At 43.3% G+C, this 18,469-nt stretch overlaps 1 protein-coding gene across 1 annotated transcript in view; it reads right to left on the bottom strand.

Annotated features, from left to right (window-relative positions):
• Window positions 1–974: 974 nt before the first annotated feature.
• Window positions 975–18,469, bottom strand: part of RAN (RAN, member RAS oncogene family) — a 163,695-nt gene continuing 146,200 nt past the window's right edge. The window contains exons 2-7 of the mRNA XM_056859344.1: window positions 6,023–6,064; window positions 3,623–3,707; window positions 2,979–3,104; window positions 2,500–2,687; window positions 1,459–1,629; window positions 975–1,368 (exon numbers count right to left, since the gene is read on the bottom strand). Of these exons, the coding sequence (XP_056715322.1) occupies window positions 1,324–1,368; window positions 1,459–1,629; window positions 2,500–2,687; window positions 2,979–3,104; window positions 3,623–3,707; window positions 6,023–6,061 (654 nt within the window). The 5' untranslated portion in view covers window positions 6,062–6,064 and the 3' untranslated portion in view covers window positions 975–1,323. The remainder of the gene's footprint in view (window positions 1,369–1,458; window positions 1,630–2,499; window positions 2,688–2,978; window positions 3,105–3,622; window positions 3,708–6,022; window positions 6,065–18,469) is intronic.

Here is an 18,469-nt window from a genome sequence, read left to right on the forward strand (position 1 = left end):
AGCACAGTACAGATCTGTTCCCAATTTTTTCTGCTAAATTGCAGACTAGCCAATTGCACAGGCCATTTAAGTTATTTGCTCCTTCATACCATGGCATTTTAGGGTAAATGAAAAAATTCTTATTTTATTTGAATAACCCAATCAAATATTACAGTTCTACTTTTATTTTTTGTACACCTTTAACATAGACTAAGTAACATGGTAAATTTAAGGACAAAGGAAGGAGGCACATTTAGGAAGTAACTGCTGAAACAAGCCATACATATTGTGATCCACCCCCATGACCTCCTATTCACCCGATCGTCAAGCTTCAGCCATGCATTTTGAACTTCTCTTCAGTGATTTTTGTATAACTGTATGCAATGTATTCTGATAGCCAGCACAACAGCTTGTACTGGCTGTGGAGCGCCTTATATCCTGTTTCCTGCTAACTTCTTAGCCCTCAAAGTAGTAGTTTCACCTATTTGGAAGTCTAGAACTCAAGAATGTTGCTATAACACCAGAAATGGAGATTTGTTTGCAAACTTAAGTACAAGTCCCACTAAGCACAGTGGAACTTGGTTTTGAGTCCACATGCAGAAGCTTATCAGTTTCATTTCTACGAAGTTAACTTGAAGCACAGCAAACTGCAGATGAGAGTTCAATATGAATGCTGTGGTGGAATATTCAAATAGAAGAGTATTTGCTCCATATAGAAATCTAAAGTTTCTAAGCAACCTTACCCTCTCAGTGAGAACAAGGCCTGGCACTGTAATCAGAACAGCCGCTTCAATATAATTTAACTGGCCTAAATTCAAGTACTGCAACTTAATCAGAAAGTGTTAGGCTGTTGGCTTCTCAGTTTGTCAGAAGTCCTTAAAAACAAAGCCTTCATAAATCTATACCAAGTTGGCACAAATTCTAAGTTAAGCAGACCACACCTTTTAAAAACCTGAAATAATTAGTCTTAATTCATAAAGATTCACTTGCTTGGATATTTTTAATACAACTTTATTATGATCTAAACAAAAAGGAATGGGAATGACAGTAACAAACAAGATTTACCACTGAATACTGTGATGTGACTGCAGCAGTCAGATGTGAAACTCAAATAGGGAGTAAATTGCAGTCCAAAACAGCTAAATATGCAGGTCCAAAATGAAGGTTTTTTTTTTTACTGCCACATTCACTCCAAAGCCCATTCTCTCTTTCAGCATCCCAAAGATTAAAGCACATGTTCTGCTCAGCTAGAATAATAAAGTGGCAAACACGCTGCACCACTGACATCACAGGACAGTTGCCTATAAAACTAGACTTCTGACGCTGGGCTCCAGCTTCACTCCCTCACAGGTCGTCATCCTCATCTGGCAGTGCAGTGGTCTGAGCAATCTGCAAGAGGGAAAGACACGTTCAAGCACCACTCCGAATTCTGTGCTGAGTAGTTCCCTTCCGCCCCAGGTTCTTTACAGGAACATTTACCTGTAGGTCTTGCTCATACTGTGCTGCCAATGCTGGATCCATGACGACCTCTGGTGGCGCGAGAGCGGGCATGGCAACGAATTCCAAGTTGGGGTCTCCAATTAGCTTTCTGGCCAGCCAAAGGAAGGGCTTCTCAAAGTTGTAGTTGCTCTTGGCTGAAATATCGTAGTACTAAAGGAAGAGGGATAAGCCAGGTTCATTGCTTTTGCTGTGACATGGTATGAGTCTTGTGACAAACCAGAAGTCCAACATGTGCGGCACAAGCTTATATCAAACAGGAATTTGTCAAATGCATGTTATCTTTAGGTAGAATAAGAACACACAGATACTGTGGGGGAAAAACCTGTAAACAATGGGCCAGAAGGCTATGAAGTATAACAAATACAGCCCCAACATTGCAATGCAAATCTCAAGTTTATGTAAAGCACAATGAACAACTTTGTATATATCCAAGCTTTGCAAAGAAATGTCAGGCTGTACCTCTTGCATGGCCTTGACTCCATTGTTTATTTTTTTACCAGCACACACTGTAGATCAACCAACTGGATAACGCAACATCAATCACACGATGGAGCTCTAGTCCATAAAACGGTATGCCAAAACAGATGTGTCTTCAGGGTGCCAAAGACCTTTAGAAGTATTTAATGCCCCATAACTTTCTCCACAGAATAAATTTTATACCTGTTTTTATTGTCTGGATCCTTCTAAACTGTGTTGTATTCCCTTTGACAGATAAAAGAATCCAAGAACTTTTAATACACCCAGAAAAGAGGGTTTACTAAAAAGAGTTACCAATCCAGGCACCAAGTTCAATTTACCATCTTCCTTAATTTTAACTTAACTAAAGCATGCTACACATACAGCCCATGAAAACAAAGAAGCAGATTAACATATACAGGAGTTTTGTAGTGTTACTAAAGATTAGAAGCCATCCACTGAAAACAGGACCCTATTAAATACTTACAAAATAAGAGACAGATCCACCCTGTTTGGCCCTGCTATTTTATGTATAGCCCCTACTAAATAAAATTATTTGATTACCTGCAAATTCTTCTTCCTGTGAAAGACAATTGACTTTGCTTTGACTTTCCTGTCCTTGATGTCCACTTTGTTGCCACACAACACTATAGGGATGTTCTCACAGACTCGTACCAAATCTCTATGCCAGTTAGGTACGTTCTTGTATGTAACTCTTGATGTTACATCGAACATTATGATGGCACATTGAGCTGAAAGATGAAACAGATAATTTTATTAACAGCTATAACACAATAGACAGCTGACAAAACTACAATTATGGCTAGAGTTCTTCTGCATAAGCAGAAACCAGGACACACCAATCAGTGAGACACTATCTTAAACCCACAACATGGAATACATGGGGCAACTGTCCCAAGGACACAGACCACTTCTGAAATGCTAAGAAGTTTCAAACCCTGTGAGTGAAACACCAGCCTGCTTTTCTTTGTTTTTGCAAACAGCCAGCCAATCAGAACAAGTCTTCATTCTGCTTCACTTACCTTGGATATAATAGCCATCTCTGAGACCTCCAAATTTCTCTTGCCCAGCTGTGTCCCATACATTGAATTTAATAGGACCTCTGTTGGTGTGGAATACCAGAGGATGGACTTCAACACCCAGGGTAGCTACAAACAAGATTATGAACGTTCTGTTAGGATAATGCATGTAATAGGCACATGACCACACACTACAAGCCAGTAACATTTTAATTTGACTATCAAGCAACAAGCAAGTAACTAGGATAGCCATAGCTGCTGTGCTTGGTTTTGAGAAGGACTGGGTTGCACACACCATCAGCAGCTTCTGGGTTGCTTTGCTAATATGCCTACGAGAGGTGATACTTGCCTCTTAAAAGATTCCTGCCTACACCACCATACTTCCCCCCTCATACTGTGCCCCTCTGTTATCAGCAACCATAACATCTCCCAAAAACAATCACCCAGGAGAACAGCTATATATAATATAGATTATAGTTCACTCCCAGGTTTCTAGCAAAATACCACATGAGATGCAATGCTTTAAGCACCTGTGAAATAGAAATTACTACAAAGCAATATGCAGATACAACTGCCAGACAAGTTATTTTAATACTGAATTAAAGGAAGTTCATTATAGGTAGCAATCGTGAACACATTCAACATACCTACATACTTCTTCTCAAATTCACCAGTCAAGTGACGTTTTACAAATGTTGTTTTGCCAGTACCACCATCACCAACCAGAACAAGCTGTTGAAAGACATTTTCAAGTTATACACAAATTCAAGTTATACACCACTTTTGCTATAAAACTGCACAGTATTTTCAAACTATACCTACCTTACGGACAAATGAAAATACATGAATTTAAGGTAAACAAGTTCCATTACAGGAAACAAACTATATCACAATCAAATATTATACCTCAGTATAAGGATCATAGTTCATGCCAATTTTCATCTCATCCGTTAAATTTACTGCATGATCTTGGACCAATTATTGCCCTCTTTCAAACTTTCAGTGCTTTTATGGATAACATGGATAAAAGCTTGGCAACACCTCTCCCTGAACTCCTTGGAGGAAGGAGGGGGGGAGATAAAAGTATTACGTAGCTTGCTGGATGCTTCAGTATTTGACAGCACGATAGGATCCACAGTTCAATAGAGGAATAGTGGAGAGGACAATGGTGACAAAGAATTTCATGCATTGTGCAGGGGGTTGGACTAGATGCCTCTTGATGTCCCTTACAGCTCTATTTTTCTATGAATGCCTGAAAGCCCTGAATCTAAACCCCATATCTCCACCTAAAAAGGGCCCAAGCTTGCCTGTTACCTGAACTCAGACAGGCAAAAAGCAGACACCTTCAGTACTGGGGATGAGGGGGGGAGAGATAGTCGTGAATTTCTTGCATTGTGCAGGGGGTTAGACTAGATGAACCTGGTGGTTCCTTTAACTATGCTTTTAAAAGAAGTACAAGGAAGCAAAGTAACTACAATAGTTTTACCAACACATAGCTTTCTTCAGAAAACATTACAGAACATGTTTCGTAAGATTTAATTGATAGAACGTTTTCCTCGAATTAAATTTCTGAGAGCAACTGCCCAGGAGGTACATTTAGCCATCCAGCAGTCAAATTATACAAGTTACACCTCAGATGTAATACAGGATAAACCATCTCTAGTCATAAAAGCAATCTACTTTTCAGTAAACCCGAAAAGCAAAGAACCTGTAACGCCTATTATGTGCTTATTTTCTTCACTTTGTGAATCTGCAGTTTTTAATCAGCAATTGTTTTATTTGCTTGACAAAATAAATAAATTTGTCAAAATGCTGAAAGCCATTATTACATTATTTCTGGTGAAGCAAGAAGTATTCATATCTGAAAGCATTCCAGTCATACCTTGACTCGCCCACCTTAAGGTCTTATACTTCACTCTTCAGAGCATTATCATAAAAGAAGTTACCAGGAGGGCATAAAAAGTGAGAAGCTGGTTTTTTGTTACTCCCATCAACTTCTACATGTTCACAAGTAAACAGGGCTGTCAAGAAAAACACTTAGACATACCTAACATTTACTACTTACTATTGAACCTCAATTCAGACGCATTTCTTCCAAAATCCTAACTTCTAATTTACCAAAAGCTAAAAACTTTGTGATGTGAAGTAACCCCATGGATTAGTAACGACCAAATGCTTGCACAGGGGACTACCTTTTACTAAAATTACCATTTCAGTGATGAAAAGGTACCCTTCCAATGGTCATATACGACAACAGCTTCCCCAATCTGGATTGTCCAAAATATTTTAAACTCAACAACTGAAAGGCCTACCAGCTAACAAACCTAGAAAGCTAAACATCCAGTCCAGAAAGCGCTTATCTCTGGATAGATCCTTCTCTTAATACTATGAAGAACAAAGAAGGCAGAAATCTACACCTACAAGTCTACACACACTTACATGGGAGTTCAGCAAATAAACTGTTTTATTAAAGTCAACTGAAGTATTACAACTAAGCTGTGTGCTTATTTTTCCTTTCGACGCTGCTTTTCAGCCTTTTGCCCAATTCAGGGCCTCCCAAGGGGGCAACCCAAGTGAGCATTCTTGTGTATTTGCATGCCTTCTGTCATATGAGCTTAAGATATACTAACATCAGACCACACAGCTACTTTGGTAGGAGTACAGAAAGCCACATAACTAGAGGGTTGTGCGCCATCCATGTGGGTCTTTGAAGGGATAACCAAAACAGCAGAGGTGAGCAAAAAAGCAATTCCTAAATTACTTTTAAGCCCTTTGAGACCGGGTGGGTGGCTAGTTTTGAAATTAGTTTTTACACTCTGGGTTAGCTGCTGCTTGTCCTGCTTCCATTGTGCCAATATAGTCATTTTTAAAAACTGTTTTTGATTAGACCAAGCAATCCTCAAAGGAGGGAGAAAAACACAAAAAAGGCCTAAGCACTTCTCTTCCTCTACTGGTTTCAGGCTGGAACAAGTTTAAGCAAGGGGGAACAAGGCACAGGAGAGCAGGTTTCCACACACACACATATGCCTTCCTGCCTGGCTGCTTACCTTAAACTGCACTTGAGGTTCTCCTTGTGGGGCTGCCATGCTGCGTCTGGAAAGAAAAAAAACCAATAAAAAAAGAAAGATGAGCAATTTTTGACCATTTACTGGCTTATATACAACTATTCGCTGATTTCCGTGGAAGAAGTATTAAACTGGGTGTGTATGAATACGTCTACATGTTTGTAATGTCGAAATTCTGTAATAAAATATATTTTAAAGAGAGAGAGAGAGAAAGAAAGGCGTGATTCAGTGTGCTTTAGGCCTCCCGCCGGCTCTCGCCACAAAGGCGCGTGTCTCATTATTCATCCGGGTCAAAAGGGAAGGGAGGAAGCAGTAAATGGCGGCGGCCCAGTTATCCCACCCCCGATGGCTCAGCAGAATTGGGGGGGGGAGGGGGAGAAGGGGATAGATTTCAAACGCAAAGAGGAAAAAAATTGAGACATAAATAAAAATCAGGGCGCCCTCAGTAAGAAACGGAAGGCCCTGCCCGAGAGCCGCCGCCCCTCCCTTTCCCGTCCATGCCGCGCCCCATCCCCACGACACGAGGCGGCTGCGGCGGGCCCGAAGCCCTCGCCCCGAGACCATCTTCCCTGGTGCGTCCCCACCTCCCGCCTGGCCACAAATGCGCACGCGCGCGATCGCCCGCCGCCGTGGCGCGCGCCGCGTTCTCTTCCCCCACCCCCCCCCCGCAACGCCGCGGCCGCGCGCTTCTAACGGCCTTCCCTCAACCGCCGCTGCGGGAAGGGAAACAGCGCGTGGTGGGGAGGGGGGGTCGAGGAGGAGGAGGGGGCGTGTGACGCGTCCTCCCTTTCTCTGCCCCCTCCTCGCCCTCCCGTACGCGTGAGGTAATAAAGGCCCTCTTTCCCCCCCCCTTCTCGTACTTTCTATGGCGCCACGAACCGCGCCAGGCCGCCTCGAGGAGGGATGGGGCGGCCCTTTGCGCGGCCTCCTCCTTTCCCCCCCCCCCGCCTTTTCTCTCTCGCCCGCTCCAGCGCGGCCTACCTCGCCAGGCCCGGCCACCTCGCCAGGCCCGGCCGCCTCCCTCCACCCTCCTCCTCACCTTCCCGGCTGCTTCTCTTTCTCTCTCGCCCGCTTTCTCGCTTTCTCCCGCCCCTCTCAGGCCACTGGGCGAAGGAAGATGGCGGAAGCGCGGCGACGGTTCAAATACCCCGTGGGGGACGGGCGCACGACGCAGACGCGGCAGCGCGGGCGAAAAAAAGACGCGGAAGGCGGGCGGGAAGGAGGGGCCTGGCCTCCGTCACATGACCCGGGGGAGAGCGGGCGGGGCGGGCGAGGGGGGCCGCCCACTTTTGAGACGGAGGGTGGGGAGAGGCAAGAGCGCGCGCGCGCGCGCACCCGGCCCTCCCTTTCTCGACGAGGTCTTCCCTTCGGCCGGCCCGAAGCTCTTCTAGGAGGCGCGCGCGCGATGCGGTGCCCCCCCCGCCCCGCTGACGGTTGATTGGTTGGCTCGCTTGTGACGCAAGAGAGGGGAGGAAGGGGAGCGCGCCTGCGTCCTTTGTCCGTCAGTCGAGCCGTGCGGGCCCCTCGTCATTAACGTCCCCGCGCCGCGCGCGCGGCCGCCAAGGAGGATTCTGGCGGGAAAGTCTCGCCCCCCTATTCCTGCCCCCCTCCCCGCTTCCAAAATTCGCCTCAGGCGGCGTTGAGGGGGGGGGTTGCCCTTACCGTATATAATTGATAATTTGCTTTATCTATAATTGGTTATTTGCTTTATCTATAATTGGTTATTTGCTTTATCTATCTATATAGATATATAGATATCTATATATATTATATTGATAGATAATTGGTTATTTGCTTTATCTATCTATATCTATATAGATATATATTATCTATATATATTATATTGATAGATAATTGGTTATTTGCTTTATCTATGCTTATTATTTTAGCCAAGATAAAGTACGGTAGCGTTACCTGCTTTAATAAGGTTGCCAACCTCCTGGTAGTAGCTGGAGATCTCCTATTGCAGCTGATCTCCAGCCGACAGAGATCAGTTCCCTGGGAGAAAATGGCCACTCTGGCAATTGGACTCTATGGTATTGAAGTCCCTCCCCCAACCCCGCCCTCCTCAGGCTCCACCCCTAAAATTCTCCCTCCGGTGGCGAAGAGGGGCCTGGCAACCCTAACAGACTCCCCTATCCCCCCCCAGAAAAACACCCACATATGTATTGACAGATAGACGGCTTATTTTCAGTGACTTGCAGGTAAATAAATGTAACTGTTCTCCCGATCTGCGTTACCCTTAATAATAACAAAAGAAGATAAAAACATCACCTGGAGAAAATGGCCGCTTTGGCAATTGGACTCTATGGCATTGAAGTCTCTCCCCTCCCCAAATCCTGCCCTCCTCAGGCTCCGCCCCCAAAACCTCCCGCCGGTGGCAAAGAGGGACCTGGCAACCCATGCTTTAACGTGACCATGTGTGTTAAGCGCCGTCAAGTCGCTTCCGACTCATGGCGACCCTATGAATGAAAGTCCTCCAAAATCTGTCTTTGACAGCCTTGCTCGGGTCTTGCAAATTGAGGGCCGTGGCTTCCTTGATTAATCGATCCATCTCTTGTTGGGTCCTGCTGCCCTCAACTTTTCCTAGCATGATGGTCTTTTCCAGTGACTCTTGTCTTCTTATAATGTGACCAAAGTATGACAGCCTCAGTTTAATCATTTTAGCTTCTAAGGTCAGTTCAGGCTTGATTTGATCTATAACCCACTGATTTGGTTTTTTGGGCAGTCCACGGAATCCGTAATACTCTCCTCCAACACCACATTTCAAAGGAATCTATTTTCTTCCTATCAGCTTTCTTTACTGTCCAGCTTTCACACCCATACATGTGTGTGTGTGTTAAGTGCCGTCAAGCCGCTTCCGACTCATGGCGACCCTATGAATGAAAGTCCTCCAAAATGTCCTATCTTTGACAGCCTTGCTCAGATCTTGCAAATTGAGGGCTGTGGCATCCGTTATTGAGTCAATCCATCTCTTGTTGGGTCTTCCTCTTTTCCTGCTACCCTCAACTTTTCCTAGCACGATTGGCTTTTCCAGTGACTCTTGTCTTCTCATAATGTGACCAAAGTACGATAGCTCATTTTAGTCAGTTTAGCTTCTAGGGTCAGTTCAGGCTTGATTTGATCTATAACCCACTGATTTGTGTTTTTGGCAGTCCACGGTATCCGTAACACTCTCCTCCAACACCACATTTCAAAGGAATCTACTTTCTTCCTATCAGCTTTCTTCATTGTCCAGCTTTCACACCCACACATAGTAATAGAGAATACAATGGCATGAATTACCGGTAACTTGCTCTTGTTTGCCAGTGACACATCCTTTCTTACACTTAAGAATGTTTTCTAGCTCCTTCATGGCTGCCCTTCGCAGTCTCAATCTCCTGATTTCTTGGCTGCAGTCTCCCTTTTGATTGATGATGGAGCCAAGGAATAGAAACTCTTCAACATACATACCCTTATAGCCTTCTTAATAAAGTAAAACAATTCTGCCTTTTGATATGGTGATATCTTTGCTATCTTAGTAAAAAATATTTTTTTCAGTGTGGTTTCATAGCAAGGCCTGTGTGTGTATATACTATATATCTACTGTATTATAAAAATATTTAGGTTATTTATATTCTGCCTCTCTCAGACTCCAGAATCAGTGCAATCACTAGGAAGTGGCATCTAATAAGCAATAACAGGACAGGGATTGCAGAAATCTGAACACAGCATAAATATTAACTGACGTGTTAAACAAGCGGTAAATGTTAAGCAGGAATACAGTGTATTGAGAACGAGATAATGCTTACAACAACAGATAGCACATGCTACACACAGCAATAAAGTTTAAAGACCCGTTCCCTTTCTTGAATAGTCTCCTGAATCATTCTAATATAATATAGCACTAAAGTTGCTCTCCTGAACAATTCTATTTGTGGATTAATGTACAGGTGCACATGTTGCTAACATCACTGCTAGGGATGCCAGCCTCCAGGTGTGACCTGGGGATCCCATGGAATTAGAGCTCATCTCCAGGCTACAGAGATCAGTTCTCCTGCAGCAAATGAATGCTTGAAGGGTGGGTTGTATGGCATTGTACCCCACTGTGGTCCCTGTCCTCCCCAGGCTTCATCCCTAAATCTTCAGGAGTTTCCCAACCTGGAGCTGTGGTCCTCCAGTCCCCCACTGGCAGCCGGCAGGTGGGGGCTGGCAACCCTAATCACTAGGGTTGCCAGGTCTCTCTTCGCCACCAGTGGGAGGTTTTGGGGGCAGAGCTTGAGGAGGGTGGGGTTTGGGGAGGGGAGGGACTTCAATGCCATAGAGTCCAATTGCCAAAGCGGCCATTTTCTCCAGATGAACTGATCTCTATCAGCTGGAGATCAGTTGTAATAGCAGGAGATCTCCAGCTACTACCTGGAGGTGGTAGAAATAATAGTACTCGGCTCTTCAAAAATTATGCAAAGGTGTAACATATATTATATACAAAATACAAATAGTCAACAGTGACACAATTACAACAATATATACATACAAGTGACAAGAATAGAACAAAAAGTGTAGCTAACAAGCTACCACTAGAGATGGTAAGTTTCAATAAGGTATATATTCAAAAGGTAGGTACAATGTCCTTATTTTTTGTGTCCTTTAGGGATCAACAGATGAAGCGTGAACCGAGTACTATTATTTGCTACAGCTTGTCTATTTAGTATTGTTGCTTATCTTTAACTACCTGGAGGTTGGCAACCCTACTAATCACTGCACTGATAAAACTCCATTGTCAATACCATTCTAGGGATTAGAGTTACATCTTTATAAAGCATTTGACCCCCATGGATTGAGAAGGGTGTAACTTTGCTTTATTTACTTACTTTAGTTAGAGCTGACTTTCTCAGACTCATGGTGGATTACAGAATAAAAACAAATTATTTATACAGGATAAAGCATCCAACGAACAATGAAAAAGGATCGGGATTACAGAATTAGAAGATAACACGAACAACAAACTGCCTAAGGCAAAGTATGCTATAATGTAGTTAGTGGAAGTGGAAAGAAAGAAGATTATTCAGTGAAAGACGGGCAATGCCTAGAATAATCATTGCTTTAGACTACAATCCTGTTCTTTTATAAAAGCAACCACCTGAGCTGTTCCGTTAGACATCAATTCTAATCCCTTTATAAAAATGCTCCCCTGAACATTTCTGATCTGTACATTCTGTGGAATGATCGGAATGTTAGATCCTTTCTAATCTAAGGCAGGCTGTTCTACAAGGTGGGAGCCACCACGGGCAATATGTGTGAACTAGGAATGCCAGCATCCCTGTGGAACGTGGGGATCCCCTGAAACGACAGTTCATCTCCAGAGATCAGTTGCCCTGGAGAAAACATATGCTTTGGGGTGTTGAACTCTATGGCACTGTACCCCACTGAGGTGCCTGTCTTCCCCCGGCTCCATCTCCAAATCTCCAGGAGTTCCCTAACCTAGCTCTGCCAACCCTACTCCTCATATCCCATCCATGGCCAGCGGAAACCTGGAAACCCTAGTATGAACTGGCAGTTGCCAGCCTTACCCATTTGTAGCATGGCACCTTCCGAAGGCTTGTATTTAGGATTGCACTGCTGGAGTGGTAACAAATACATAACATCCCATTTTATATAAATATAATAACTGTATTCATAGAATCAGAATCATGGAAGGGGCCATACAGGCCATCTAGTCCAATCCTCTGCTCAATGCAGGATCAGTCTAGAGCATCCCTGACAAGTGTTCATCCAACTGCTGCTTGAAGACTGCCAGTGAGGGGGAGCTCACCACCTCCAGGAAGCCGATTCCACAGCAGAACAACTCTTACAGTACAAAAAGTTTCCTAATATCCAGCTGGTACTTTCCCACCTGTAATTTAAACCCATCGTTGCGAGTCTTATCCTCTGCTTCCAACAGGAACAGCTCCCTGCCCTCCTCTCAGTGACAGCCTTTCAAATACTTAAAGAGAGCAATCATATCCCCCCTCAACCTCCTCTTCTCCAAACTGAACATTCCCAAGTCACTAACTTATTCCATGAAGTTCTATCATTGCTAAGATTTTAACCTGTTTATCTCTTCTACCACAAACAGCCCTTAGTGCCTCTGTCAAAACACGTCTCAAACATTCTTTATCTTTCATGAGTAGAAGATATACTGCTGTGATAAAGTTCACCAATACTGATTTGTTGCAGAATTTGTTAAAGAATTCATGTAGCATGATTTTGGGTTGTTGTTGTATTTGTTTCACAATCAGACATTCAGATAACTTGTACTGTAAATGCAGTCAATAGATTTAATGCACTGCTTCTCTATATATTGTATTGCCCTCTTTATTTAAAACATATGAACAGTGTTCTCAGTTGAAGCTTCCAACACTGCTTAGAAATAAATAAAATGTCACAGTTAAACCAAAACAAAGAAACATAAAGCCATAGGATAAGAAATAATTTCCAAACTAGAATAACACTCATCTCAGAACAAAGCAATACATGGAAATTGGGGAGGGGGGGTTCCTCTAATAAGGAGGGAATTATTGGCCACCTTTTTTAACATTAATATCTTTTTAGTGTCCAAATTATTTGTGTTTATTGCAAATGAATTCTGAGGGGAAAAATAGAGAAGTGAACTGAGCTAACATAAAATGCCATTTTATTAAAATTCTCTTGTAATTCTATTGTTATTTTGATTTGTTGTTTTGCTTGTTGTGTTTACATCTTGAGCAATAAAGTTGATGATGACATGTCATGCTATAGAAAGTACCGGTAAAGGGTGAGGATTATTTTCCCCTCCTGGGAATTTTTCAGTTTGCCTCTAGAGGTCAGGAAGGGAATTTGTATAGCATTTCCCCTCATCTCTGTGCAGTTTGGCTGAGGGTTTGCTACCACGGAGGGCCTGACCGCTGTTCCTATTTGTCATTTTCCTTCGTTGTTTATCTTATGGCCCTGCTTGTCTTCAATGGACAAGAATCTCAGCTTCGGTCTGTTATACAAAAGCAATCATCTTGTGTTTGTTTTTTGCTGGGTTATTTCCTCCCTCTTATGTGAAGTTTAATTTGTGCCAAGCAATTCAACTCTCCATACCTCTTCTGGGGGCATTTTCCAGGATTGGTACCAAAGTAAATAGCCTCTGAAAGCACTCTGCTACCTTCTATTGAAACATAAGTCCAGTGGTAGCCGATGGTTGAACACTTCACTAGGCTCTCTGACTCACAAAAGCATATGTTAAAATAAATGTTTTAGCCTTTAAGGTGCCACTGGACTCCAGCTTTATTTTGCTGCTGCAGATTAGCACGGCTACCCACCTGGAATGATGTCATTTTGTGTCTTTTACCAATTAAATTCCTACAAGCCAATTTTTTAATGGCTATTTCTTTACACCAGCATGGTGTAGTGGTTAAGAGCAGTGGTTTGGAGTAGGGGACTCTAACCACATGAGTGGCGGAGGATAATCTGGTGAACTGGGTTGGTTTCCTCACTCCTTCACATGAAGCCAGCTGAGTGACCTTGGGCTAGACACAGCTCTCTCAGCCTCACCTACCTTAATTCTGTCCTTATTAGCATTTTCTTGGTCTGCCTATTTCCCCTGTTCGTGTTTCTTATTGGGTTTTTATGCTGCAACATTTTTAATGCTGCAGGTTTTTATTGATGGCTGTCCTAACATATAGATGAGGAAGTCTTTTCTGCTGTCACATCGATTTTATTGTGTTAAATTCGTTTTGTAATTTTAATGGTCATTTTTATTTTGCATTTACACTTTTATTCATGTCAAGCCGTTTTTGAAGAGGCAGGGTAGAAATATTCTAAATAAATAAATGCTGCTCTATCTTGTAGGATTGTGGTAAGGGTCATAAGAAGAAAATGCTTGTGAAGCACTTCCAACCGTTGATGTGGACTCCCTAATTACCTTAATATTCAATTAGGCAATAAAGGAAGGAGGTGGATTGAGCTTACAGCTGATTGATTGATCAATAGGCCAGCCGGGTGATCCAGAATGACAGACGAACAGCTCTGCACCCCGGTCACCCCGAGGGGGGGGGGTCAATACAAGAGGTTATATAGACAATTGACATTCCAAATACCATCCGATGCTGCTTGTCACTGCCACATCATTAGCTTATACCCCGCCTGTGTGAGCATGGCTACATTACATGAATAGACCTCTATTGTTCCCTTGTAGGGAGAAGCGAAAGTGTCAGAAAGGAGGAATAGGTGGGAGGGATGCTGTGTCTACTTGCTGAGGAAAGGGGGGGACTGGGCAGCGGCCTCTGAGTTCTGTTTGTAAGCAGTTTCTTCGTGTAGCTTGCGGGTATGTCTGAATGAGGTTATCCAATCACAACACCGTGAACGCACTATGTAATAATTGGTAAGAATTATTATTTGTAGACTGTGCAAGCAGGGTCTGGAAGAATGCTGCCAGACGTAAATGTGCCCAGCAGTAATTCTACAGTAAAACAAAAGGTCTCTCACTCTCTGTCTTGTTTTTCTTCTTCCTAAAATGGTAAGCCCTGAAGTCCCAGGTCAGCAGTTGCCAAAGAAAAAAGTACATGCTTTACAACCTGCTCCAGTTCCTATTGGGAGAACAGAACATACTGTGGGGAACTATGCTTTCCAAATGTATTTGTCAACAGCTATGTCATCTTATGCAAACAGTTTTAGCTTTTAAAAATCCTCATCTTAACAATATAATTGCCTTTCTGGGCCAGGCCAAGGTTCATTCTGTTTCAAACAGTGGCCAGCTGGATGCCTTTGGGAACCTCACAAACAGGAGGTAGAAGTAACAGCCATTCCCTTTGTTTATCACCAACATTTAGTATTCAGAGACATATGTGTGTGTGTAAAGTGCCGTCAAGCCACTGCCGACTTAACGGCAACCGGGTAAGGTTTTCAAGGCAAGCGACTAGCAGAGGTGGTTTGCCATTGCTTTCATCTGCATAGCAACCCTGGTATTCCTTGGTGGTCTCCCATTAGGGTTGGAGATCTAGCTGGAGATCTCCTGCCATTACAACTGATCTCCAGCTGATAGAGAAAATGGCCGCTTTGGCAATTGGACTCTATGGCATTGAAGTCCCTCCCCTCCCCAAGCCCCGCCCTTCTTGGGCTCCGCCTCAAAAACCTCCCGCTGGTGGTGAAGAGGGACCTAGCAAACCTTTCTCCCATCCAAGTACTAACCAGGGCCGACCCTGCTTAGCTTCTGACATCTGACGAGATCAGGCTAGCCTGGGCCATCCAGGTCAGGGCATTACTGCCTTTGAACATGGATGTTCCATTCTAGCTATCGTGGCTGTAGCCACTGATGGAGCCATCAGTAAGACAGCTACTTACATTAGGTGACAACCAATGAATGCAATGGTTTTCAGGAACTCAATAACAGAACCGTTGTTGCTCACCTTGTTCTTTCCAGGGGGAAAAGAAGCGTATGAGCAAATGCTCAGTCTGACTGTCACATTGGCCACCACCTATGCACAAGTCCCTAGCAGTTTCTAGGTTCTGCAGAGGTCATTCTCTGTGCTAACAGAAGTCAGGAGGGGGCGCAATATAAGGAACGCTCTATGATACCCCCTGACTTCTGGAACTGCCCCCCCCCCCAAGGCCTAACTAGCATCTAATCTTTTTCTTTTGTTTTGAAATGTGTATTTATTTTAAAAGCTCGAGTATCACCTTTCTCTTCAACATTTGGACTCAATGCAAAGTTTTTAAGGCACCAGGTTAAATTTCTCCCCTCCTCTCAGGAATGCAATTTTATTTGTTTTCTATCTCTCTGCCTTATTTTATACACTCATTGTACTGTGGTTCTTTTATTTACGGTTGTTGGTATTTTAACTTGGTTTTTATGCCAGTTGGAAGTTCTCTTAAGAGCTGGTGGGGTGTCAGACTGTCATCTGGGAGACCACATTAAAATCCTGATTGTCAACTAGCCTACGTCGCAGGGTTGTTTTTTAAGATTAAATGCTGCCCTGTTTTCTTTAGAGAGTGGGATTTTAAAAATGCGACAGTCAAAAGCTGGAGCTCCTGTCTTTTGTCTGTAGTGTCAGCTGCAGCCTTGCTTGTGACTTGCAGCCAGTACAAGTTTACTTAGAAGCAAATTCCCACCAAGGTAATGGCTAGTGGACTAGGACCTGGAAAACCTAGGTTTGAGTCCCACGGTGCCATGGAAGCTTACCAGGTGACGCTGAGCCACTCTCAACCTAACCTACCTCACAGGGCTGATGTAAATGAAATGGAGGAGAGGAGAATGATGTCAACTGCTTTGCTTCCCCGTTGGGGAAAAAGGCAAGGTATTACCGATGTAAATCGATAGAAGTTTTTATACTGTTCTAGCCTTAGAGCCCCCCTGTGCTGTTAGCATTACTGAAGCCACTCTGAGCCTGGCCTTGGGCCGGGGAGAGCAGGATAGGAAGAAGAAGGAGGAGGAATAATAATAATAATATTTTTATATGATGACTTTCTCTACCCCTTAAGGGAGAATCAAACCAGCTTACAATCACCTTTCCTTCCCCTCCCTGCAACAGACATCCTGTGAGGTAGGTGGGGCTGAGAGCTCTAAGAGCTGTGACTAGCCCAAGCTGCGACTAGCCCAAGGTAATAAAGAAATACTCAGAGGTAAACAGAACTGATCTGAATAGGGGGTATGATGAACAAATAAGTATGAATGGCTGTGCCTTTGCATGTCTACTAAGAAGTTATACTAAATTCAACCGAGTTTACTGCCAAGCAAGTGTCCTGGACTGTAGCTCAGTGGTAGAGCATCTGCAGAAGGTCCCAGGTTCAATCCCCGGCATCTCCAATTATAGGGACTAGGCAGGTAGGTGATGTAAAAGACCTGTGCCTGAGACCCTGGAGAGCCGCTGCCGGTCTGAGTAGACAATACTGACTTTGAGGGACCCAGGGTCTTGTTCAGTATGAGGCAGCTTCAGGACTCTTGCTCTTTTCTACAGCCCGGATCCTGTGCGTGCCGCAATGCTAAACCACATTTATCTGGTACTTTCGCAACAAGCCCCCTATGTAGCAAATTTGCTCCCTGGGTCTCGCTTGGAAACAAACCTCTGCAGCACTGGTTCCCAACCAGGGGTCCATGGACCCCCAGGGGTCCGCGAGAACTAAATTAAGGTCCGCGAAACAAAGTTATAAACCCATAATAAATTAATATTTTCAATTAAAAGTCCTCTATTATAATATATATATATTCAAATATAATTCTAAGTTTAATGTTTAACTAACAGTTATGATTAAAGTTTATTTTCAAATTCCCAGAATTTTTATTTTGAACCTTGGGGTCCCTGCACCGAACAAAAAAGTCCTAGTGGTCCCTGGTCAAAAAAAGGTTGGGAACCACTGCTCTACAGCAATGGTTCTCAACCTTTTTTACTCCATTTCCCCCTTTTCACCATTGTTCAGAACAGAATTCCCCCCTTCCCAAGATAGTCATAAACTTTATTGAATGTTAGTAGAAAAGAGCAAGAGTCCAGTAGCACCTTAAAGACTAACAAAAATATTTTCTGGCAGGGTATGAGCTTTCGTGGGCTCTCGAAAGCTCATATCCTGCCAGAAAATATTTTTGTCAAGTCTTTAAGGTGCTACTGGACTCTTGCTCTTTTCTACTACTGCAGACAGGCTAACACGGCTACCCACTCTGAATTATCTTTATTGAATGTTGCAGGTTAAATTAAAAACAAACTACAATTTTATAGACTGTACATAATCTTCAGGATATCACACTTTGCTGAATAGTGGTCTCAATCCCCCCCCCCCGAACCCTAAAATCCCCCCCGGGGGGGAATTCCCCCCTTGTTGAGAACCCATGCTCTACAGGACTAGAGCCTTACAGTGCAATCCTAATTCACAGTGGGTAGCCGTGTTAGTCTGTTTGCAGTAGTCGAAAAGGGCAAGAGTCCAGTAGCACCTTAAAGACTAACAAAAATATGTTCTGGTAGGGTATGAGCTTTTGTGAGCCACAGCTCACCTCTTCAGAAGTGAGCTGTGGCTTTCCTACACGGAAAAGATATGGAAGAATTTAAAATAACATGGGCGGAGGCCGTCACATATTGGGATAAACTGGCAAAAATGGATTTTACTAAATTAGTTAGTGGGTTATAGAAACAGGTTTTGTATATTCTTTATATTATTGTTAATAACGATATCTTTAAAACTGTTTAGACACTTGGTTCTTGTAGGTTATCCGGGCTGTGTAACCGTGGTCTTGGAATTTTCACAGCCCGGATAACCTACAAGAACCAATGAACTCTGACCGTGAAAGCCTTCGACAATATGTTTAGACACTTCTTCGGAAGTCCGGTGATGGGTCACTTTTTATGGTGGGTGGAGGGTGAAAGGGGTTCTTTGAGTTTTCTATTTCTTTTTTTAATTTAGATTGTATTACTGTAGATTATTTCACTGATACTCTTTTGTATTTTCTTTTATATATTTTTA

The sequence above is a fragment of the Euleptes europaea genome, chromosome 13 (assembly GCF_029931775.1).
Source record: "Euleptes europaea isolate rEulEur1 chromosome 13, rEulEur1.hap1, whole genome shotgun sequence".
In the NCBI taxonomy this organism is placed as follows: Eukaryota; Metazoa; Chordata; class Lepidosauria; order Squamata; family Sphaerodactylidae; genus Euleptes; species Euleptes europaea.